The sequence below is a fragment of the Saimiri boliviensis genome, chromosome 2, assembly GCF_048565385.1.
Source record: "Saimiri boliviensis isolate mSaiBol1 chromosome 2, mSaiBol1.pri, whole genome shotgun sequence".
NCBI lineage: Eukaryota > Metazoa > Chordata > Mammalia > Primates > Cebidae > Saimiri > Saimiri boliviensis.
In genome coordinates, this window is record NC_133450.1 from 83921600 (window position 1) to 83948000 (window position 26401).

Here is a 26401-nt window from a genome sequence, read left to right on the forward strand (position 1 = left end):
GTTTTTCCAGGATTGGTCACTGGTGTTTTATTTAGTTCATTTGGCAAAGTCATGTTTTCCTGGATAATCATGATGCTTGTAGATGTTTGTCAGTGTGTAGGCATTGAGGAGTTAAGTATTGTAGTCTTCACATTCTCGTCTTATTTGTGCCCATCTTTCTTGAGAAGACTTTCCATTTATTTGAAGGAACTTAGGCCCCCTACCCAATATCACTAGGGTTCTGGTAAACTCATAGAGGCCTTGGTGGTCTTGGATAAGATCCAGAAGAATTCTCTGGGTGGCCAGGTAGAGACTCTTGTTCCCTTCCTTTACTTTCTCCCAAACAAACGGAGTCTCTTTCTCTTTGTGCTGAACTGCCTGAAACTGGGGGTATGGCAATGCAAGCAGTCCCTGCACAGCACCGCTGGGATTGTGCTGGGTCACACTTGAAGCCAGAACAGCACTAGATCTTGCCCATAAGCTGTTGTGAACACTACCTGGCTACCACCTATGTTCGCTTGAGACCCTTGCACTCTGCAGTCAGCAGGTGATGAGGCCAGCCAGGTTTGTGTCCTTCTCGCAAGCCCCGGGTGGGTCCACAGATGCTGTCTGGGAGTCAGAGATTAAAGTTAAAAATCTTAGAAATGTATCTGGTGTTGTAGTGTTTTGTGGCTAAGCTGGCACTCAGACTACAACATAAAGTCCTTCTTGCTCTTCCCTTCCCTTTCCACAGGCAGAGGAGCCCCTCCTTATCCTCACAACCACCATTAGTCCATAGCAGGGTTTTGCCGGGCCACTGCTAGTGTTCACTTAAAGCCCAAGGGCTTTTCAGTCAGGTTGTGCTGAATGCTCCCAGGCCTGGGACTCACCCTTCAGGGCAATGGGCTCCCCTCTGTCCCTGGGCAAGTCTGGAAATGCTGTCCAAGAGTCAACTCCTGGAAACAGCCACAGGACCACAAGAGCCCACTTGGTGCTCTGCCCTGCTGTGACTCTGCTGATACATAAGGTGCAGTGACAGAGGCCACTTTACTTTTCCGTCTGCTTTCACAAGCAGAAAGAGTAGTCACCGCAACTGGGAATGTGCTGGGTCACCCCTGAAGTCAGTATGTCTCAGAACCCAAGGTCCATGGCATACTATTAATAACTTCGCATTGCTGCTGTTATTTTTGGCCCGTGGTCTGTTTGGTATGCAGGTGATGAATGCTGTCAGAACTGGGTCCTTCCCTTCAAGGCAGCAGGTTCCCTCTTGGCCCAGGGTGTGTTTAGATACGTCATTCAGGAACTAGGGCTTGTAATGGTGGCCTCGTGGCTCTACCTGGCACCGTATTCGCTGCCTTCCATGGCTGAGGTGGTATCTAAGATGCAAGACAACATCCTCTTTATTCTCTGCTCTCCTCTCCTTAAACAGAAGGAAGAAGCTACTTTTGTTGCTGCGAACTGCACTGGCTGGTGTTGGGGAAGGCGTGGTGTAAGCAATCCTTTAGTGCCCCAGTTATTGTCTCCCTAGGTTACAGTTGGTGTCTCCCTAGGTCCCACCCTAGTCCTCTGGCTCTGAGCTGAGCCTAGCACTAGGAGTTGCCTAGAAATTGGAATCCCTGTGTCCTTGACTGCCCTTCAAGTTTACCTAGGACCCCAGAGTACTTTGCCCTGTGGTGATGAGACTTGCTGAGAAACTCAAGTTCTGACTCATAGGATGGGCAGTTTTTCCTCTGGCTATAGCTGGTCCAAATGCTTCCTCCATGCATACGTACCGTGTTAGCCCCGCATGACTTTGCTCTCCACTCTGACGGGACAACACTGAGTTCAATGTACAGTCCCCCAGTCACTGCGTTCTCCCTCCCCAGCGTGCACAGACTCCTTAGGCTGCACAGGCACTGCAGGAGGGAGTCAGAGAGGGGTGGTGTCAGCGATTTAAGACTATCTGTCCAACCTTCTTCGATGTCTCTTTCAGTGATAGGAAGTTAAATCCAGGTTCTGTAGTTGCTCACCTGATTTTTCAGTTCTCGTGATGGTGTTTTTGTGTTCAGGTAGTTGTTAAAATCTGATGTTCCTGCAGATGGTATGAACAGTGTAGGCTTCTATTTCACCATCTTGCCTCACTTTCATTTCTTGATGTGTCTTTGCCAAAAGCTTTTACTACTGATACTTCATTTTTAGCATTTTCACAGTCTTCTCAATATTGAAGTTTTTCCCAATATAAGTTTTTCTGCTCATTAAGTGAATTTATCTTTTTCATTTCTTGTGCCTCCTGATTTCCATTGTGTGCTGTATAAGATGGAAGACTCTAAAGAGATGGGGAAGCCAGAGTTAGAAATATTATGTAAAGGCGTTGATATTCTTACATTTTCCCCTTAGGATGGAATTTTTTAACCCAGACCAAATGAAAGGTACAACTAGTATTATAGACTTTATCTTCGTACTACGGCATATAGAATTCTTTTCCTTTACATTATGGAAACCTTGGACAGTTCTGAAATGATGACTGTTGAGAGAGGCACTTGAATATATCTTAGTGGCTTGTTTTTTTTTTCTATATGATATATGATCTATCTTTACTCATTTAAGAGAGATCGGCAAGAAGTACGATCTAGGCCTCTTTCAACACAAATGAAATCATGTGATGACAAAGATGATTATAGTTTAAGGTAAGTAACTTAAATTCTCAAACACCATTTTTTTAAATGATGTGTATGGATCTTTTACTATGTAAGATCTTTTTGCATGTAACATTGAAAATCTATCATTTGAAGAATAATGTATTACCGGGGGCTTATACCAGTCAGATACAGTGCAAGCCCTTTACCTACTTTATCTCATGTAATTTTCAAAATACTACTTCGAAATGTGTATTCTTGTCTTCATTTCAAAAACTTTAGAGAGGAAACAGGAAAAGTATAGAACCTATGTCATTAAAACTATGAAATCATATTGTAGCGGAGGCAATCATGATCACCAAATGTTCCAAGTCTCTTACAGTTGTCAGTGGTCCATGAACAGAAATTTAGTTAACCTCTTCCAAGCCAAAATAGACAAGAATTAGTGAGTGAATGTCCAGCTGACTTTCCATGCCATGCAGATGAGTAGAATTCGAATTGGTAAATTCTCCTAGCCTGGTCTCTGGGTGACCATGTGTGGAACATGTTGAAAAAAACAGCTTTTTTCCCTTTCTGCTGCTACGTTGAATCGGTGAAGCCACTGGAATTTTCAGGTTACTATCCTGCTTGTCTTTGCTAATGTTGAAATTGGTATTGGGATTGGAATGCTGCGTAACAAAAACTCAGAAGTGTGGCATTACCTTAGCAGTTAGGGAAGAGCCAGCAAGGAAACTGATACTGGCGGGGGGGGACGGGGGGGGTGAAAAGATAGAGGGTTAATGTTACATAGCGGCAATAAATGTAGTAAAACTGACATCTGTGGTAATTTGGGAGGCACAGCAGTGGTCTAATGAACTTGTTCTCTGGGGAAAGAGGATGGAACACAGCATATTAGTAGTATGTACTCTTAAAGAGACAAATTTGGGAAAGAATTGGCTGATTTGCAAGCAGAAATAAAAGGGAATACCTGATTATCTAATTCAGAGGCACAAAGATTTACAACCATGATTTCTTTGAAGAGCTTTATGGTTTTAACTCTTACATTCAGATTCTTTGATCCATTTTGAGTTAATTTTTGTTTGTGATAGTAAGTCAACCTCCATTCTTTTGCACACGGATAGCCATTTGTTCAGCCTTATTTGTTGAGAAGACTATTCTTTCCCCATTAAATGTTCTTAGCACTCTTGTCAAAAATCAGTTGACCACAGACATACGGTTTTTATTTTTGGACTTTGATAAGTGTTCCATTGATCTATATAGCTGTCATGACAGTAGCACACTCTTGATTGCCCTTGTTGTAATTGCGGAGTTGTGAAGTAAGCTAGTTTTAGACCTCAAGAATTACAATGTAAAATTGAGAAAATGTTTCAGGAACAGAAACCGATCAAAATTCAGCCTTGAGGCAAATATCAGACTAAACATGTGGACTGCATGACTACTGATAAAATTTTTCAATGGATTAAGGCTCCTCAGGGAAAGGATCCGATTAAATGGCACATAGTAAAACTTTTTATTTGGCTAAAATGGCCCAGGACAAAGACCTAACTAAAGTTTTAGTCTCTCCTTAGATGCTTGACGGCATACAAATAACCCATTTTTAAATTGAGAGAGGTCAGGCGAAGAAATAAATAATTAGTCTTAGAAAGAATTGTAGGTGATGTAATGGCATGTAGAACTGACTGAAATTAGGGAAGAAACTCACTAGTTTGGGGGAAGTTTTATTGGCAAACTTTAAGAATGGACTAAAATTATTTGTGGCTTTAAAAATATTAAAATAACTATGGGTCCCCCACCTCCCAGTATTCCGAGATTAAGAACCAGCCTGTAAGAGCTGCACGGCACTACAGGGTTTAGAAACAAAAGAGAAGTTTATTACTGACATGGGAGTATATTTGGCTCATGGGAAATATTGGGACATTATTCGTTTATTCAAAAATAATTGCTGCATGTGATCCAGTATTTCTCTTCCTAGATATTTACCCAGGAGGACTAGAGACATATGTTCACCAAAAAACCTGCATGTAAATTTTTAGAGCAATTTTATTAATAATTACCAAAACTTGGAAATAATTCAAGTATTTATCAAATGATGGCTGGATAAACAAATTATGGTGTATCCATGCAATAGAATACTACTTGGCAGTAAAAAGCAATGAACTACTAATAGAATAATAACATAGTTGCCAAGTGAAAGACGCCAGGCTAAAAAACCTATGTAATCTATGTTTCCACTTATTTGAGGCTCTGGAAATGGTAGTACTTTAGGGACAGAAATCAAAGTGGTTGTCTGGGGCCTGGGTAGGGGTTAGGGGACTAACAAACAGCACAACGGAACTTTTTGAGATGATGGAAATACTCTGTCTTGGTGGTGGTTGTGATTCTGTGACCATACGCGTTTGCTAAAACGTATTGAACTGTATACTAAAAAGAGTATATTGTATGAGATAACAATTATATCTCAAACCTGAAGGAAAAAATTTTTGAACACTGTTAGTGTCAGGTCTAGTTACTGGTATTACACTGGTGAGTAAACCGACCTGATCTTCCAAGAAGTTAATGTGTGTTGCTTTTGAGTATTTTTAAAGTACATCAATTAAATATTTTTATATTTTGATAAACATATGTATGTGTAAATATAACATGAAACCACCTATCCTTATTATATGTAATACTCTGATATTCTATGAAAAAAGATATTTAAATTATCAGAATTCCAAAATTTGGATTATACGTAAGATTAGACATGGCATTTATCCAGTAAATTAAAGAACTGAAATGATGCTAACAGTAGATGATGTTCTTGTGATGAAGATGCTGTATTTACCTAGATCAGATAGTTTTTTCTCTTATTGTTACTATTTGAACAGATGGCTTTTACCATGTAAAACATGGCATTTGGTGATCAGTTGGGAATTGCTGAATATGGGAGATAATTCTATGAAGAAACCATTCACTTCAGGTTGGAACAATGATATTCTACCTGAATAATTATAGTTAGGAAGAATGTATTATAATAGGTCTTCAACACTAAGGATGATTCTGTCAAAAAATGTGACGGGGAAACCAGAGTTTAGTTTTCTAATAACACAGTATACATATCTTCCAGGCAACCTGGAGCATGGTTTACCATACAGTCATTTCCATCACATTACAAACAAACGTTGCATGGAGTTAAACAACAGTAAGAAGTTCATATTATAGCCCATTTTTGACAGAAATACACTAGCAAAGTAATATCACTGTGAAATCTGATGGAGACATATAACCCTTAAATGTCCTTTGGCTGATATGTATGCATGTGTGTTCGGGAATGGAATGAAAGGTACAGAAAATGTACTAAGGAAATAACAAACATTAATTTCAAATGAGGAAGATTAAAGAGAACACTTAAAATTTGTGTAATATTTGGAAACATTTTCATGTCCTTTATGAGAATGATTCTTTAGTTTCTGTAATTTTAAACATATTTTGAGAGCCTTTTTTTCTTCCCAGAGATATTTCTAATAGTTAAGAAGTTGTGTTTATCTAAGTATATCTTTGTATTTAATACTGAAAAAATTTATGCACGGCTATCTCAGTGGGAGGTATCTGATGGAAAATAATTTTAGTTGTATGTCCTCTACAATGGTTAGGAGTTCTCAGCAGATGTGGCGGAGTTTCTTCATAGCAATAATAGATGCTAACGTTGTATGTTTTCAGAGATACTAATACAGTGCCCAAGACTATAGATCAGGGTTAGGCAAACTTTTTCTGTAAAGGGACAGATAGCAAATATTTTTAGATTTGTGGTCTATGTGGTTTGTGTTGTACCTCCTTAACTTTAAGACTATAGTGTGAAGAGAGCCATAGATAATATATAAATGAATGAGTGGGTGGATTCAACCTGTGGGACATAGTTTGCAGATCTCCATAAATACTCCTTGTTTTAAACTACAATTACATTTTGAAAACCTTGTGTATAAAAACGAATTGCATTTTGGGTGTAGTTATTCACGCACTCAGCAAATACTTATGCCGGTAGTACCTGGCATATTAGCTTTTAAATGGCCTAGGCATAAAATACTGTACAAGGCAGACATGATTTCCACCCTTGTAGAGTTCATAGTATAATGAGGAAAACAGGCACTGACCAAATGTTTAAGTGCATTAGAAGAAGAGTAACATTGAGTGGGCTCACAATAAAAAGCCCTGTGGTGAATTGTTTGTAAAATAAGTAACTGGGGTGGATAGCCAATAATCACTCTTTATACTTTCCATTCATTTTTGCTACATTTTCCTAGAAAGAATATTCCTAGAAGAATATTGGCGTTACATTGTATCTTCTCAAAGGCGAATTATATAACCAAAGCATTTTTCTTGTTTACAATACTCATTCAAAATAAATTAGCATGTGGATAACTAGAATTATAGGAAAGTCTACTTGATTGTTCAGTTTCCCTTTCAAATATAATTGTTGAATTTCATTGTCTCAGCTCAGTGTCATCTGTTACCAGTGTATAATATTTATTTTTGATCTGTAGAGGTCCATTACCATCTGAAGGGACAGTTGATCTTCATTCAGAAACTAAGGTATGAAATCAAACTTTCTGTGAGTTCAATTACATTTTGTAGAACTTAGGTTATTTTTTAGCCTTTTTTAGACAAAGCAGAGAAGGGGTATGACTCAACAGAAATAGAATATCAACCTTGATATTCAGAGGGACACTTTTATGAAATGTCACTCATAAAATAAATGGAATCCTTTGTTGTCTCATAATTTCGCTGAATAATTTGGAGGTACAGTGGAAAAATTCTAGGTGAAATGACTTTGTAAACTGAGGCTTTTTATTTTTTTCTCTGAAGCTTAAATCTAGTAGAGAGAAGAACTGAAAAGAATGATACTCATATACAAAGAAGGTGATTTGAAAAGTGTTTGTTTATTTAAATATTTACAGTGTAGAGAACACTCTTCCAGGCGTAGAGCATACTGGGATCTATGTTTCCCACCCATGGAGACCTAAGCCAAGGGAAATGTATACCTGAAGGGCATGAAGGCCTGCCTGGGGAATAACTGGTTCATGAGGAAAATTATAATCTGTGAATCAGAACATCCAGATTTGTTAATGACATTCCACTGGCTAGCTGAATACTTTTGACTGTTCAGGACTCATTTTCCTGATCCTTGATTTTCTTGGTTCTGGTGTTATCTAGGTCTTTTCCAGCTATATAGTTATGATATTTCTGAAAATACATTTTTAGTAATTCCATGAAAATAGCAGTTTTTCTGTGTAGCAAAATAGCAATTCTTTGTGTTGCTGAATTGCTTTCTTTAGCAAATGATTAGACTCTAATTAATAAAGACTTTCAATTCTTTTCATGTAGTCAAAGACCAAAAACATTGATCCTGTAAACAAGGTTCAAAACAAATTACACTCTGCAAATAAAGGAAGGAAAACAAATTCAAGGTAGAGTATAGTTTTCAAAGTATTTCTTTTTTAGTTTTGTAATTCACAATACCATCATTCTTAATTATTAATCTCTTTCTGTTTCTCCAGATCTTTTTATACCCTAAACATAAAGTTTCACCACTTATATCTTATCCACATTCAGTAACTTGGAACATTTTCTACTCAGAAATGTTTTGTAGCAATTAGCAGATATTTCTATTGTTCTATTAAGCCAACTTGCTAAATTTAAAATTTTTATATATGTTATTTCTAGTGAGTTATTTTCTAAAACTGTGACTACAACTGAGGGGTTTTTTTTGCTGTGTGTATGGGGGGTTGTTTGTTTTTTTAATCTCTGCCTAGTTCTCCTAAATAGGCTAACTAGTCTAGTTTTTGAGTATTTGACGAAGTGCACACATTATTTTGTCTTTTGAGCTACAGAATGATTTGGCATGCTCTTAATAGGACTGTAGTATAATTATAATTTACATTTTGTTGTTTATGGTGAGAAAGAATTCAAGACAGTTCTTAGTATTATAAGCATAAAATGGGACCCAAGATGCTTCCAGGGATAGGAGGCTTTCTAGCTAAGGTGTGGGGGATTGGGTTGTACCTTGTACCAACCTTCTTCTTATTCTCAGTAAATTTTAAAATTTACATGTCCATTACTCACCCAGACTGATAATTGCATTATAATTCTGGAAAAATTCTTTGTTCATTTTTGTGTCTTTTGTTTAAATAACTTTTTTTTTTTTTAATAAAAGTGAGGGAAAAAGTAAAGTGAAGTGATGAGGAACAGAAAATATACAATAGATTTCAAAAAAGAATATACACAATACATACAAGTATATATAACTGGAAAGGGCTATCTTTTCAGACGTCACATTTTCTTTTTTAAAAAAAATGTGGTTTTGGCTGGGCGCGGTGGCTCAAGCCTGTAATCCCAGCACTTTGGGAGGCTGAGGCGGGTGGATCACGAGGTCAAGAGATCGAGACCATCCCGGTCAACATGGTGAAACCCCGTCTCTACTAAAAAAATACAACAAATTAGCTGGGCATGGTAGCGCGTGACTGTAATCCCAGCTACTCAGGAGGCTGAGACAGGAGAATTGCCTGAACCCAGGAGGCGGAGGTTGCGGTGAGCCGAGATCACGCCATTGCACTCCAGCCTGGGTAACAAGAGCGAAACTCCATCTCAAAAAAAAAAAAATGTGTAATAGTAGTCTCGTAATATAATCCTTAAAAATATTAATTACAGATTTCACCATAAATTTAAATTTATAATAATTTTCATCTGCTTATTTGGGTAAAAGGCGTATATCTTTTCTACCTTCTTATTTTGTTCACATGTATGTATATACATACGTATTTAATTTTTATTTTTTAGTGTTAAATTGAAATATTCTGATGTACAGACTGCCAACGATGTTGCCATTCCAGAGGATTTTTCAGACTTTTCCCTTGCAGAAACATTTAGCAAAATTGAAGGGCAACTGGAGGAAGAAGGCTTACCTGAATATATAGATGATATTTTTTCTGGTGCTAGTAACGACATTGGAGCAGGTAGATTTTCTTTTGTTTTTTATTTTTATCTTTATAGCACAGTTACTTAGAAAAAGAAATACTGGGGAACTATTTCTTAAATTTATAAAATGTATTGTGATATCTTGGTTTGTTTCAGAATAATCTAGTAGGATGTGGTGGAGGGAGGAATGAATGGGATTATAGATGAAATAAAATTGGCCATCAGTCAGTTATTGTTAAAGATAGGCAGTTGGGTAAGTGGGGATTATTGAACTCGCCTACTTCTGTTTATGTTTCATATTTTCCACTATAAAAAGGAAAAATAAAAAAGACTATATTATACTGGTTTGATTGAATACATTTCAATTTAAGTTAAAATACCCATTGCTTATGGTTAAAATATTAAAGTTTTTCTGAATTCTTTTCATTTACTCTTACTCAATTTTATTTAGTTAAATCAACACATGCAAAAGGACAAATGAATTGACATTCCACCAGATAAAATCATCAAATGAGTTTTCTAATGAATATGATTTTTCTTATTAACTCATCCTTTGCATATCACTAGAATAATAGTACTAAATTTAGATCAACCAGAAACATTACTGAATTTATGAGTAGCCTCCTATGCTATTGAAACAAAGTAAGTTTAGTATATATGGACTAGTTACTGCTGAACTACAATGCAATTAACTGTGACTACAGGCAAACTACTTAGCCCCTCTGTAATAGCAATTTATTCATTTGAAAATTTAGCAGTTTGTATTAGATGACCATAAAGTTTATGTATTAGTTTGTTCCTACACTGCTATAAATAACTGAGACTGAAATTTATAAAGAAAAGGTTTAATTGGCTCACAGTATTGCACGCCGCACAGGAAGCATGGCAGTTTCTGCTTCTGGGAAGCCCTCAGGAAGCTTCCAGTCATCGCGGCAGCCAAACAAGGAGTGAGGAATCTCACCTGGTGTGAGTAGTGGTGCACTCTTGGCTCAATGCAACCTCCGCCTCCCGGGTTCAAGTGATTCTCCTGCCTCAGCCTCCTGAGGAGCTGAGACATGCTTTTAAACAACCAGATCTCAGGAGAACTCACGGTCATGAGGACAGTACAAAAAGGGATGATACTAAACCATTCATGAGAAACCACCTCCATAATCCATTCACCTCCCAGCAGGCCTCACCTCCAACACTGAGGATTACAATTCATCATGTGATTTGGTTAGGGACACAGATCCAGACCATGTTAGTTTATCTTTAAAATTCTGATTCTTTGAAAAATCATAACAATTTATATGTGTAATAAGTATTATGCTACATACTAGTCATAAGGGAGAAATTTACTTCTGCACTTACTGTATTTACTAACCTAATCAAGCTTCTAGGGGTAGTTATGGTAAGGGATGGTAAGTGGAGCAGTAAGTTGCCTTTAGGTCTCTTTTGATGCTTTTGAGAAAGACATTGAACGTTCCTTGGTAGAGGAACATGGTGACAGGTCCCATGGCCGTGTTATAACTTTGCCCCCCTCTGTTTTCTTTTTCATATCTTTGGCCTAGGTGTCTTCCCTTTTGGGAAAGTTTTCTCTTATGTCAGATGATTGCTTGGAATGGTTTGGTTATATGTGGGAGAAAAAGTAGTTTGGGAGCACAGATTACTCTGTAAGATTAAAGCTAGGGTCAAGTGGGGAGTAGAGGTTATTGCTGTGGGCCTCCAGGCATGGGAGCGCTCAGCTTCTTGAGTTAGAGTTGAGGTAGAGTTACTAAGGTTAAAGTTAGGGAGAAAAATAAATGGGAAAAGTCATGCTTTCCTGTTTTTTCTTCCTTCTTTCCCTCAGAGGCCAACTACTGCCAAATTTACATTTTTTAATTCGTCATTTCCCTCTATTCCCTACTCACCTGGAGTTACATGAGAGACTGGAAGGAGCGTTAAGGCCACAGAGACCTAGGTAGAGTTAGGGACAACCATAATTTGTCAGCTCCATGGCAACACTGAGGGCATGTAAAAAAAAGCTGGAAGTGTGTATGGAGATGTTTTATGTTTCACATGTCACATGTGTATGGCTTAGTGGAATTTGTCCTAATGACTTGTCAGAGCAGTTCCAAGTGTTTCCTCAAGGTAAGTTCCATGACGTTAAGCGTTGTTTTATAATATCCCTACTATGCCATATAGTCACCACTATGATAGTAGACACTTGGTGTTTTTTAAACAAATGACTGAATGACTTACGAGTGCATTCTAAGTTCAGTTTTTACTTTATTTACTTTATGGGCCTATAAACCTTAAAGATTTGCTGCTGATATTATTGAATAATGAACTTTTGCTGGCAGTGAAGTACCAAAGATAGATTTTGAAGGTTTGTGGGAGAAAGCTTAGACAGTAAGGTATTAGTGTATTTCTTTGCTTCACAAACACATATACTACATTTTAACTTCTCAGAAATTGGGATCTGTGTTACAGTCAATGACATTTTGTAATCACAGTGGTTGGATTGAAGCTGAGTTTTGTTAGAGAAGATTTATGTCTGTGTCTGTCAAACACTCAGAGTCATTAGACCTGAGACCACTTTAAATTCTCATATGTAGTTTGGATCACCCTGGTGAGCGTGAATTCAATCTGCAAACTTAAGTGAATTGTTTCTTTCTGTTGAGTGGATTTATTCCTCATTGACCTTTACGTTAGGACTGTTTATGCCTACAGTGCCCCCTAACAGATAATCTCCTATTAGACTCCCCATCTTGAGTATTTTCTTCTTTATAAAGTAATGATCTGTCCTACAATTGAGGTCATCTTAGATTCAGCAAAACTCAGTAAATGTAATTATTTAAATTCACAGAAGCACAGCTCAGATTTCTAAAGGCCAAACTCCATGTTATGCAGGAAGAATTGGATAATGTTGCATGCGAATGCAATAAAAAGGTAAGTTTTGGGCTGGGCACTGTGGCTCAAGCTTGTAATCCCAGCACTTTGGGAGGCCGAGGTGGGTGGATCACGAGGTCGAGAGATGGAGACCATCCTGGTCAACATGGTGAAACCCCGTCTCTACTAAAAATACAAAAAATTAGCTGGGCATGGTGGCACATGCCTGTAATCTCAGCTACTCAGGAGGCTGAGGCAGGAGAATTGCCTGAACCCAGGAGGCGGAGGTTGCGGTGAGCCGAGATCGCGCCATTGCACTCCAGCCTGGGTAACAAGAGCGAAACTCCGTCTCAAAAAAAAAAAAAAAAAAAAAAAAGGTAAGTTTTGAAAACCTCTTAAAAGGCTCTAATATTCAAAGACATTATAGGGAAATTTCAATTACGTTTTTTGAATAGCTTTATTTAGATATAATCATAGTTAAATTTTGAATTCAAAAATTTTATATAAGTACTGAACTTTATTCTGAGATGAATTTTCGCAGAGCTGAAATATCTTAAATTCTTGTCACAATTAGAATTCTCTTATAAGTGGTGGTGTAAGCTATTAAATGCAAATAAAACATTTGACTTCCATTTTTGAAGACAGACTGTGATTTCTTTTTCATGAATTGTGTATAAATATCAAAGAACACAGGAAGCTTCTTTTTGTTTTCTGCTTTGTTTTGATACCAAATCTTGTATTTTTTTTCACGTAATCTATAATTTCATAACTACAGGAGGATGAAATTCAGAATTTAAAGTTACAAGTAAGAAATTTTGAAGATGATTTTATGAAACAGCAGCGAACAATTCATATGCAACAGTCTCAAGTCGAAAAATATAAGACTCTTTTCGAAGAAGCAAACAAAAAGTGTGATGGATTACAGCAACAGTTGTCTTCAGTAGAAAGGGTAATTATTTTGGTATTTTTCCTAACTTAAGTCCAAAGATACAATAAAATTATTAAGATTACACATTTGTATAGATGCCATTTTGACAGTTCAGTTATTTTATTAGGATTTACTGAAAACTCTTTCCCCTTACAGAGAATACTTTTCAACAACTTTATTGAGATGTATGTAATTACCCTTTTAAAGTATACAATTCAGTGTCTTTTGGTGTTTTCATAGAATTGTGCAACTATCACCACAACCAATTTTCATAATCCCTAAAAGGCACTTTATACTCTTTAGCCACCACACCCTTACCCTGCTCCCCTCAATCCCTTATATCCCTAGGCAACCACTAATCTATTTTATATCTCAAATTTGTTCCAGAAATTTCCTATACGTGGAATCATAGAATATGTGGTCTTTTGTACCTGCCTTTTAAGATATTTTTAGGGTTCATCCACGTTGCAGCACCTATCTGTACTTTATTTCTTTTTAGTGACAAGTAATATTCTGTTACATGGATGTAATACATTTAATTTATCTGTTTATCAATTGGTAGCTTTGGGTTATTTGGGTTGTTTCTACTGTTTGGCTGTTTTAAACCCTACTTTGAATATTCATGTATAAGTTTTTGTGTGGACATATGTTTTCATTTCTCTTGGTTATATAGTGAGGAATGGAATTGCTGGGTCATATGGAAATCCTATGTTGACCTTTTGAGGAATTGCCGACTCTTTTCCAAACTGCCCATACCATTTTACATGCCTACCAGTAGTGCGTGAAGTTCCTAATTTTTCCACATCCTCACCAACATCTGCTAGATTATCTTTTTGATTATAGCCATACTGTAGGTGTAAAGGGGTTACCTCATTGTGGTTTTGATTTGCATTTACCTAGTAACTAATGATACTGAACATCTTTTCATGTGCCTATTGGCATTTGTATATCTTCTTTGGATAAATTTCTGTTAAGATCTTTACCCATTTTTTAAATTAAATTTTTAAAAATTACTGAATAAGAACTTTTAAGTTCTTTATATATTTAGATACAAGTCCCTTATCAGATACATGATTTGCAAATCAGATACTGAAAGACAGTGTGTTATCTTTCATTTTCTTTATTGTACTCTTTGAGGCACTAAAGTTTTAAATTTTGATGAAGTCCAGTTTATCTAATATTTATTTGGTTACCTTTTGCTTTTGGTGTCATATCTAAGGAGAGAATGTAATTTAAATAAACTATCCTAGCTTTAAAAATTTTATATTAGTATACCATTGTGATAATATACTGTTTCAGATTACTTTGTAAAATGTAGTGATAATAAGAACTATGTAATTTAGCACATCCTGAGATTTAGTAAGAAAATGTGCCTCCTTCATTAGTACCTCATTATATTTCTCTTTCATATGGTCATATTTTAAAACCCTGCTTTTTAAACATCTTGGTCTTGTATAATTAGCATTATCTGGTAATAAATTTTAGTATCAGATTCACTTAGATATAATTTATATGCAGTAAATTCACACTTCTTAGTGTACAATTCTGAGTTTTGACGCATGCATGCAGTAGTATAAATATCACTGTAATTGAGACAAAAAACAGTGCCATCAGCCCCCCAAAATTCTCTGTTAATTTAGTCAAGGCCTTCCCTAATCCCAGCCCCAGGCAACCACTGATCCGTTTTTGGTTCTGACATTCTGGCCTTTTCTCAAATGTCTCCGAAGTAGAATCACATAGGATATAGCCTTTTGAATCTGTTTTTTTCAGTGAACATAAAACATTTGATGTGGTTTGGCTATGTCCCACCCAAATTTCATCTTGAAGTCCCACTTGCTGGGGGAGGGAGCTGGTGGGAGGTAATTGAATCATGGGGACAGGTCTTTCCTGTGCTGTTCTTACGTAGTGAGTAAGTCTTAGGAGATCTGATGGTTTTAAAAAAGGGAGTTTCTCTGCCAAGCTCTCTCTGTTTTTCTGCTGCCACTTGAAACGTGCCTTTCACCTTCCAACATGTTTGTGAGGCCTCCCCAGCCATGTGGAACTGTGAGTCCATTTAACCTTTTAGTTTTGTAAATTGCCCAGTCTTGGGTATGTGTTTATCAGCAGTGTGAAAGTGAACTAATACAGAGAATTGGTACCAGTAGAGTGGGGCACTGCTGAAAAGATACCCAAAAATGTTGAAGTCACCTTGGAACTGGGTAAGAGGCAGAGGCTGGCAAAGTTTGGAGAGCTCTGAAGAATACAGGAAAATGTGGGAAAGTTTGGAACTCTCTAGGGACTTGTTGAATGTCTTTGACCAATATGCTGATAATGATATGGACAGTGAAATCCAGGCTAAGGTGGTTTCAGACGGAGATGAGGAACTTGTGGGAAACTAGAGCAAAGGTGACTCTTGATATGTTTTAGCAAAGAGACTGGTGACATTTTGCCCTGCCCTAGAGATGGAACTTTGAACTGGAAAGAGACGATTTACGGTATCTGGTGGAAGAAATTTCCAAGCATGAAAGCACTCGAGGTGACTTGCTGCTGTTCAAGACATTCAGTTTTAAAAGGGAAATTAAGCACAAAAGTTTGCAAAATTTGTAGCCTGACAATGCAGTGGAAAAGAAAATCCCATTTTCTGAGGAGAAATTCAGGCTGGCTACAGAAATTTGCAAATGTTAATACCCAAGACATTGGGGGCATTGTTAATACCTGAGACATTGGGGTATTTATTATTTACAAATCTCAAGTGTAATGCATTTTCTACTCTCACTTTCTGAGAAGCCAATTCCCTCTCCCATTTTTGGAGATGATTATTAAACAGTTGGTCTTTTCCCCTCAACTTTCCAACACCCCTTCCTACCTCCTTATACTTGGCTCATGACTTTGCCCCCCTTTACTTAAGGAAAGAGAATCAAAAGATAACATCATCCCTTCACTAAAATCTACAACCTCTCTGCCTCTGTGCCACTCGCCACTCCAGGTAACAGCGAATTACAACCTCTTCTGTCTAAAGCTGATCCCTTCACTTGTCTACTAGATTCCATATAGTCTCTTCCACTCGAGGACTTCGCACCGGCAATTGTCCTTTCTTTTGCAAAATCAAATTTACTCTTATCAGATTATTCTCATTAATGTACAAACATGCCATAGAATCATTCATATATTTATTTTAAAACTTCTTTAGATCTTCCATCTACTTTCAGTCCTATATCATTGCTCCTGTTTGTAATGAAGCTTTCCAAAATTATTGTTTGTACTCAATGTCTTTATATCTCATGTGCCATTTTCTCCTGAAAATACTTCAGTTAGGCTTCCATCTCTACTCTGCCATTGAAAGTACTCTTAAAAAGGTCACCAATTGTAGTTGTGGTCCATTGTAGTGGTCAGCTATTCCTCGCATGGTTTTATGTCTCAGCAATATTTGACATAGGTGATTACTCCTTTGAAACACTATTCATTTGGCTTCTGGAGCACCACAATCATGATTTTCCTGGCCTTACATGGTGGATGCCCAAGTCTCTTCTCTGTTTATATCTAAACCTTAGATCTCATTCAGTTCCATGGCTTTATAGACCATCTGTATGTTGATCAACCTCACATTTCTGTTTCTTGCTCTTTCCTCTTCATTTCTGCCCACTTGATGTCTCAACTGTTTGTTAAACTTCACATATCCTAAAGGAAACTCTTGCTTCCCTGCCCTCAGCAAACCTGCTTCTCCTCCTTTTCCCTCTCTTAGTAAAAAGCATTTGTTCAGTCTAATATTGAGGAGTCATCTTGATCTACCTCTTTTCCTGTATCCAGATCCAGCTCATCAACAAGTCCTGTCAATTCTGTCTTCAAAATACATAGAATAAACCGCTTCTCAAAACGCTCATTACTTCTACCCAAGTCCTAGCCACTATCTTCTATTTATTCCAATAGCCTCCTAGATTGGTAATAACACATAGCCAGAGTAATCCTTATACAATTTAAGTCAGATCATCACACACATGTATGCATACACACTGAAATTCTCCAAAGGGTCCTGTGTCACTCAAAATAAAATCCAAATTTATAAGTAAAGCTTACAAGGTTCACCTAGCCTTGTCCTGCCCACTTCTTTTATCTCAAGACTTAACACTGTGCCCTTGTCACTCAACTGAAACCACACTGACCTTTTCGGTGATATTTCAGTACGTTAAGTGGATTCTTATTACAGGATCTTTGTCTTCATTGTTCCTGTTGTCTGGGAATTCTTTCCCCAAGAGCTTTATTTTATTTTTTTAGAGAGAGGGTCTCACTGTGTTGCCCAGGCTGGAGTACAGTGGTGCAATCATGGCTTACTACAGCCTTGAACTTGACCTCCCAGGCTCAAGCAGTCCTTCTGCCTCAACCTTCCAAGTAGCTAGGACCACATACATATGCCACCATGTCCAGCTAATTTTTAATTTTTTTGTCAAGACAAGGTCTCCCTATGTTGCCTAGGCTGGTCTTGAACTCCTGGGTTCATCCTTCAGCATTGGCTTTCCAAAGTGCTAGACTACAGGTGTGAGCCACTCCCCAAGATTTTTACTTGAATCATTACCTCACTTCATTTGGAAGACTTCCCTGGCCACTTTATTTTAAATAGTTAATACTCTTCCCTCATTGTTCTGTCCCCTTTCCCTGCTTTTTCTTGATAGCCCTTATCACCACTAGATATTACGTATGTGTATGTGTATATATGTGTTCTTCTTCTGTCTCTTCTTCTAGAATGCAAACGTCATGAGAGGAGGAACTTTGGTTAATTGGTGTGCCCATGATGTAGAATAGTATCTGACATGTAGTAAGTGCTTGATAAATGTGTCAAATAAATGAATGAAACCTGTTAGGTATAGATAATATCACTCCTGATTTCAGACATGGAAATGTGTCTACCACAGCTGGCAGGTTTTCTGATTCCAAGTCCATTCTTTTATATCTTGGCTACTTGTTTATGAAACCTTGATTATTTATCCTCATCTTTTTATTTCTTACCTGTCGTGCTTTGTGTTGTTCTCAGAGCATTTACTACATTTTGTCTTCTGCTGTGGATGATGAATGCCCCTCTTTTCTTGCCCTCTCCCAGTGCCTTTTATGTATGCTTTAATAATCATGAGAGAATGATAAATTATTTTTTTCTTGTAGCTCACAGTATTTGAATTTTAATGTTAAATTTTATTTTTTTTAGTTTTTAAAAAACGAATGTACAACTGAAGACTTCAGGTTTTTTCATGAAATTTTTGTCTAGCAACATGTAACTGCTTACATTTTTGTAACAGTAGAATTTTTTTTTTTTTTTTTTTTTGAGACGGAGTTTCGCTCTTGTTACCCAGGCTGGAGTGCAATGGCGCAATCTCGGCTCACCGCAACCTCCGCCTCCTGGGTTCAGGCAATTCTCCTGCCTCAGCCTCCGGAGTAGCTGGGATTACAGGCACGCGCCACCATGCTCAGCTAATTTTTTGCACCATTAGTAGAGACAGGGTTTCACCATGTTGACCAGGATGGTCTCGATCTCTTGACCTCATGATCCACCCGCCTCGGCCTCCCAAAGTGCTGGGATTACAGGCTTGAGCCACCGCGCCCGGCAACAGTAGAATTTTTTTAGTAGATTTACTCATTAGAAAACCTTTATTTCCTCCTTTCTATTCTGGCTGTCATTTTTTTCCCCACCCCTCCCAAGAAGGGGGCAGTCTTGATTCAGTGATAGGTGACATCATGTGGTACAGGATGTTCTTCACTTTTCTAGTAGGTTACCCTTTTCATTTTTCTAGTAGGTTACAAAGTCACCAGCAGGCAAGAGAAAGGCAAAAATTCAGTTCTTTATTCTTAAGAGGGAAGGCTGGAATGAGGCAGCAAGAAATGTGGACTTTGTAGCTAATGAGAATCTTTGCATTTTCTGTGTGGACAGTAAGATAAATCAAGCTAGCTCTACCTGTAGCTACCACCCACAAAACTGTGAAGAAGGCTGTGATAGCAGATGGTATCCATACACAGTTTGACTTGTTTAGAAACCTACATAAAGAGCAGCATGTGTTTTGTTTTGTTTTTCCCCTTAATTACCCAGAGCCAGGGAGATCAGTTTTTAAATAAAATATAGTGAGATAGCCAGGAAAAAAAATAACAAAAGAATATTATAGACAACTGTATCTTAACTGCATCATTTTTATTCTACCATATTTTTTGAGTGTCTGCTCAATTTATTGAGCAAGGCTCTGGACTAGGCCTTACATTGTAGGGGATGTAAAGAAGAGTGGGTTTAGTATTACAAAATAAGTTCAGTTTAATTAACATGTTGTTAGCGTCTTATAATATATGCCACTGAAGTGCTTTTGATAAGCGGAAATTGAGACAGGTCTTTTCTTCAAGGAGCTTACACTACAATGGGGGAAATAAAGTTAAGAAATAGTTTCAATACCACATAGACGATATGATGATAAATGTGTCTAAAGGTGCTACAGAAGTTCTGAAGAGGGTACTTAATAGAATCTGGGTGGATAGTGAGGATTAGAATGGAAATATGTCCTGGGGAGCTAATGCCCTAGAGTACAAACCTAGCTGAGTAAGTAGGTGCTAGACAGGTAAGAATGAGTGGGCAGAGACCAGAGCAAGGAGGAAAAGCATGAGCACAGACTGAGACAGGAAACACCCTGGCTGTTTAGGAGAGATCCAAGTACTGCTGATATTACTGAAAGTAACATCTTTGGCAGGAGATGAGGCTAGTTAACAGGGTAAAGATTATGGTGGAGTTCGGAGTTTATCATCTACGTTCATGTTTCTTCAGGTGTTGGCCTGTTGACTCTTTGCAACAGAATATCCTAGAATGTTTGCAGAAATATAAGACTAAACTCATCCCAGGATGTGGAAATAATCTATAAGATCTGTTGTTTCTGCTCAGAATTGGGATTTTCCTATAGGGCTATATAGAATGTTGTGTATTTGATGAATATATCCTTAAATGATATACTTTGTCAGGTATACAGAAAAACAGTGGAGGGTTTGTTTTAACATTGGTCTTTTTGGGAGGTTCCCAAAAGAAGAAATATAGTTATAAAGAGTTGTTTATAAAATAGAGGACAGGTATTCTGTGTCTGGAGTCAATAAACAGACAAAATTCCAAACAAAATGTAGTTTGAAAGCCCAGGTCACAACGGTGTTTTTTAGGATATATTTCTCTAATACCAGTTTGGGGCGAGAATTCCTTGAGATGTCTAACACTTAGTGTTCAGCCTCTAGCTGTGCGTGTGTGTGTGTGTGTGTGTGTGTGTGTGTATGTGTGTGTGTGTGTAAAATCTGAGAGAAAGCAAGGAATATGGATGTGGAAAATACTGCAAAATGATAAAGGGGGGAACCTATGATGTATTTATAAATGTTCTATATTTTTTTACTCTACAGGAATTAGAAGATAAAAGAAGATTGCAAAAACAGGCTGCAAGTAGTCAAAGTGCCACAGAGGTTCGCTTGAATAGAGCTCTAGAAGAAGCAGAAAAGTATAAACTGGAGTTAAATAAATTAAGGCAAAATAACAAGGTATGGAAAAATTGAATAGCTTTTGTAGTGATCCCTTTTGGTAACTAGTTCTTTTAGGAACCTGTCAAAAGAATACTTAAATTATAATTTTTTTGATGTCATGCTGAACATTGCTCTTTTCAGAAGAAATACATTCATTTGTAGTATGCAGATTTCCAACATGTTAGGATGATATGCTTGTCTATTGCCATAAATGGGTGATGTCACAACTCTTGAAGATTCATTTCTTCAACCAGTTTTATCAGGTGCCCATATTATATGTCAGACACTTTTCTAAGCTCTTAGAAAGAGTGGTTTAAAAAAGTATCTTTTGTATCAAGTCTTTTATTCTTCTCTAAATCTCAGTTTTCTAATACATAAAGTAAGGCTGTATTTTACAGGGCAGTGGTTCTCAAACTTGAGCATGTGTCAGAATCTCCGGGAGGGCTTGTTAAAACAGATTGCTGGGTCCCATCCCCAGAAATCTGATTAAGTAGGTCTGGAGTGAGGTCTGAGAATTTGCAGTTTTAACAAGTTCCATAAATTATTGTAAGGATCACTGTAACTCCAGTGTCTAGCCAATGCTTGCCATGGAGCATTCTGTGCCTTAAATACTGTTGAATAAATGAAGGCTCAAATGCCAGTGTGCATGAGAGCCCTTTGTACATTCAATAAATACTTGTTACTTTTTGGTTCTATCTTGACCTGAAAGGATAATAAGTGATATTCCATTGGACTCTGTTTAGTAATTAGAACAATATTTAATAATTTAACAATGACTTGGATAATGAAATTAGGAACCACCTTCATTATATACACAGATAATACATTTTGGATTAAGTTAGTGACACTTAATAGGAATAGACTGAAACTGACTTTGGTAAGTCCTCTAACATGTTTGAGAGGCAAAGATGTGGCATAGTGACTACAGAGTTTTAAGATGTCATCTGTGAGACAGTTTGTTAAATGGTCAGGTCATTTCATACTCAAGGGCCATCAAAGATGGCATAAGTGGGATTAATAGAAGTTATTAAATGAATAAGTTGGGAAGTTATCTTTACAGACTTACTAGTAATTAGCATGTTATTAGAGTATTACTCCCAATTTGGTGCATTTTAAATGGATTTTGAAGAAGCCAAAAGAAGAATAGCCACCTAGGTATCAGGATTTCCTAACTGTTGTAGATTTGATCTCTAGTTAGTTCACACATTAAGAAAGTAGAAAGAGGCCGGGCGCGGTGGCTCAATCCTGTAATCCCAGTACTTTGGGAGGCCGAGGTGGGTGGATCACAAGGTCAAGAGATCGAGACCATCCTGGTCAGCATGGTGAAACCCCGTCTCTACTAAAAATACAAAACATTAGCTGGGCATGGTGGCACGTGCCTGTAATCCCGGCCACTCAGGAGGCTGAGGCAGGAGAATTGCCTGAACCCAGGAGGCGGAGGTTGCGGTGAGCCGAGATCGCGCCATTGCACTCCAGCCTGGGTAACAAGAGTGAAATTCCGTCTCAAAAAAAAAAAGAAAGAAAAATGGTTTTTTTGGGGTTTTGGGGTACATGTGAAGGTTACATAGGTAAACACATGTCATGAGGGTTGGCTATACATACATTTCATCACCTGGGTATTAGGCCCAATAGTTATCTCTTCTGCTCCTCTCCCTACTTCTGCCTTGTCCACTTCAAGTAGACCCCATTATCTGTTGTCTCCTTGTGTTCCATGAGTTCTTATCATTTAGCTCCCACTTATGAAAGTAAAGAAGCGGTATTCGGTTTTCTGTTACTATATTTGTTTGCTAAGGATAACAGCCTCCAGCTCCATCCATGTTCCCACAAAAGACATGATCTCGTTCTTTTTTATGGCTTCATAGTATTTCATGATGTATGTTTACCAAATTTTCTTTATCCAATCTGTCATTGATGGGCATTTAGATGATTCCACGTCTTTGCTATTGTGACTAGTGCTGGAGTGAACATTCATGTGCACATGTCTTTATAGTAGAATGATTTACATTCCTCTGGGTATATTCCCAGGAATGAGATTGCTGGGTCGAATGGTTGTTCTGCTTTTACTTCTTTGAGGAATCGCCACACTGCTTTGCACAATGGTTGAACAATTTACACTCCCACCTACAGTCTGTAAGCGTTCCCTTTTCTCTGCAACCTCACAAGCATCTGTTATTTTTTTGACTTCTTAGTAATAGCCATTCTGACTGGTGTGAGGTGGTATTTCATTGTGGTTTTGGTTTGTATTTTTTTTTTATTCAGTCTTTCATATGATTTTATTTTCTTCCTTTAGCCATAATAATATGATATCCAAATTTTCCTCTTAACTGGTGGGTCTGTAAACACAGGCTTATCCATCCCACTTACAGGCAAGGGAAATGCTACTTCTTGAAATGATCCCACCATGGACCCTCTGGTCATCCAGCCCAAGTCACCCCCTTGCCTGGCTTTAACTTCACTATATTGTGCAGCCACTTCATTGAATCTCATCCCAGACTTTAACTTTTCCATGGCTTCCATGATTTTGCCATGTTTTTCACATAGAATGTGTCTGACCTTTACTACATTGCCACCACCTTTGGGACCTTGAGCCTTCTTGTCAGCACTGTCACTCCCAGAGGCTGCTCCCCCTTTCCCTGCTTTTCCAGAACCACTTTTTCCTTTGGGCAGCATCTTGGAAACCTGCTGTTGAACTCTAAACTTCGTTTGTATTTTTCTAATCATCATTGATACTGAGCTTTTTTTTCCATACTTGTCGGCCACATGTGTCACCTGTTTTGAGAAGTGTCTGTTCATGTCCTTTGCCCACCTGTTAATGGGGTTGTTTTTCTCTTGTAAATTTGTATATGTTCCATATAGAAGCTGGATATTAGACCTTTAGGAGATGCACAGTTTGCAAAAATTTTCTCCCATTCTGTAGGTTGTCTGTTTACTCTGCCAGTCATTTATTTTTCTGGGCAGAAGCTCTTGAGCTTACCTAGATTCCACTTGTCAGTTTTCATTTTTGTTGCAGTTGCTTTTTGTGTCTTTGTCATGAAATCTCTGCCCATTTCTCTGTCCAGAATGGTATTGTCTAGGTTGTGTTCCAGGGTTTTTATAGTTTTGGGGTTTACATCTAAGTCTTTAATTCATCTTGAGTTGGTTTTTGTATACGGTAGAAGGAAGGAGTCCAGCTTGAATCTTCCGCATAGGTCTAGCCAGTTATCCCAGCACCATTTATTGAATAGGGAGCCTTTTCCCCATTGCTTGTTTTTGTCAGGTTTGTTGAAGATCAGATGGTTGCAGGGCCTTATTTATGGGCTCTCTATTCTGTTCCATTGGTCTGTGTGCCTGTTTTTGTACCAGTACCACGCTGTTTTGGTTATTGTAGACTTGTAGTTTAGTTTGAAGTCAGGCAACGTGCCTCCAGCTTTGTTCTTTTTGCTTAGGACTGCCTTGGCTATTCAGGCTCTTTTGTGGTCCCATGTATATTTTTAAATAGTTTTTTTCCAGTTCAGTAAAGAATGTCATTGGTAGTTTGATATGAATAGCACTGAATCTGTAAATTGCTTTGGGCAGTATAGCCATTTTAATAAATCTTCCTATCCATGAGCATGGCATGCTTTTCCAATTTGTGTTTTCTCTGATTTCTTTGAGCAGTGTTTTGTAATTCTCCTTGTAGAGATCTTGCACCTCCCTGGTTAGCTGTATTCCCAGGTATTCTTGTGTGGCAAGTGGGAATGGGATTGCTTTTCTGCTTTGGCTCTCGATTTGGCTCTTGCTGGTGTATAGGAATGCTAGTAATTTTCATACATTGATTTTGTATCCTGCAACCTTGCTGAAGTTGTTTATCTGCCAAAGGAGCTTTTGGGATGAGACTGTGGTGTCTTCTAGATACAGCATTATGTCTAAAAACAGAGATAGTTTGACTTCCTATTTTGATGCCCTTTATTTCTTTATCTTGTTTGATTGCTCTGGCTAGGACGTCCAATACTATGTTAAATAGAAGTGTTGAGAGGGGGCATCCTTGACATGTGACAGTTTTTAAAGGGAATGCTTCCAGCTTTTGCTCATTCAGTATAGTGTTGGCTGTGGGTTTGTCATAGATGGCTCTTATTATTTTGAGATCTGTTCCTTCAATATCTAGGTTATTTAGAGTTTTTAATATGAAGGGTATTGAATTTTATGGAATGTCTGTTCTGTAGCTACTGAGATAATCATTTGGTTTTTGTCTTTAGTTCTGTTTATGTGATAAATTGCATTTACTGATATGTGTCTGTTGGACCAACCTTGCATCTGGACAATGAAGTCTACCTGATCACGGTAGATAAGCTTTTTGATGTGCTCCTAGATTTGGTGTACAGATATTTTGTTGAGGATTTTTGCATCAATGTTCATCACAGATAGTGACCTGAAGTTTACTTTTTTGGTTGTCTCTCTGCCAGGTTTTGGTATCAAGATGATGCTGGCCTCATAGAATGAGTTGCAGAGGAGTCCCACCTATTCAGTTTTTTTGGAGTAGTTACTGTAAGAATGGTACCAGCTCTTCTTTGTACATCTGGTAGAATTTGGCTGTGAATCCATAGGGTTCAAGGCTTTTTTTTTTTGGTTGGTAGGCTGTTTATTACTGATGCAGTTTTGGAGCTTATTATTGGTCTGTGCAGGGATTCAACTTCTTCCTGGTTCAGTCCTGGGAGGATGTATGTGTCTAGAAACTTATCTATCTCTTCTAGATTTTCTAGTTTGTGTGCATAGAGGTGTTCATAGTAGTTTCTGATGGTGGTTTTTATTTCTGTCGGGTCAGTAGTAATATTCCCTTTGTCATTTCTAATTTTGTTTATTTGGATCTTAACTCTTCTTCACTAGTCTAGCTAGTGGCCTTTTAATTGTTTTCAAAAAACCAACTCCTGGATTCATTGATCTTTTGAATGGTTTTTCATGTCCTGATTTCTAAAGTTCAGATCTGATTTTTGTGATTTCTCATCTGCTAGCTTTGGGGTTGATTTCTTCTTGCTTCCTTTTCTCTCAATTGTGAAGTTAGGTTTGATTTGAGATCTTTCTAACTTTTCGATGTGGGCATTTAGTGCTGTGAAATTCCCTCTTAACTCTGCCTTTGCTGTGTTCCAGAGATTCTGTTATGCTGTATCTTTATTATTTTCAAATAACTTTTTGATGTCTGCCTTAATTTCATCATTTACCCCAAGGCCATTCAAGAGCATGTTGTTTAATTTCCATGTAATTGCATGGTTTTGAGTGATTTTCATAGTCTTGACTCCCATTTATTGTGCTGTGGTCCAAGACTGTGTTTGCTATGATTTCAGTTCTTTTACATTTTTGAGAATTGTTTTCTGTCCAATTATGTTTTCAATTTTAGAGTATGTGCCATAAGGCACTAAGAAGAATTTATATTCTGTTGTTTTGAGTAGAGAGTCCTGTAATGGTCTATCATATCCATTTATTTCAGCATTGAGTTTAGGTTCCAAATATCTTTGTTAATTTTCAGCCTTGAAGATCTAATACTATGGAGTGTTGAAGTCTCCCACTATTATTGTGTGGGAGTCTGTGTCTCTTTGTAGGTCTCTAAGAACTTGCTTCATGAATCTGGTTGCTCCTGTGTCATGCGCATGTA

The 26401-nt window shown here is 37.7% G+C and overlaps 1 protein-coding gene and 1 pseudogene across 2 annotated transcripts in view; one reads left to right on the top strand and one right to left on the bottom strand.

Moving 5' to 3' along the window:
* TEX9 (testis expressed 9) overlaps positions 1 to 26401 on the top strand; it is a 62898-nt gene that overhangs the window by 15424 nt on the left and 21073 nt on the right. Inside the window, exons 4-10 of one of the 2 annotated variants that reach the window (XM_039469353.2) lie at positions 2545 to 2624; positions 7094 to 7142; positions 7935 to 8017; positions 9387 to 9562; positions 12352 to 12434; positions 13150 to 13323; positions 20680 to 20814. In XM_039469353.2, the coding sequence (XP_039325287.1) occupies positions 2545 to 2624; positions 7094 to 7142; positions 7935 to 8017; positions 9387 to 9562; positions 12352 to 12434; positions 13150 to 13323; positions 20680 to 20814 (780 nt within the window). The other variant, XM_074393821.1, reaches the window with a different exon arrangement.
* LOC120364012 (peptidyl-prolyl cis-trans isomerase NIMA-interacting 4 pseudogene) lies at positions 23019 to 24792 on the bottom strand (annotated as a pseudogene).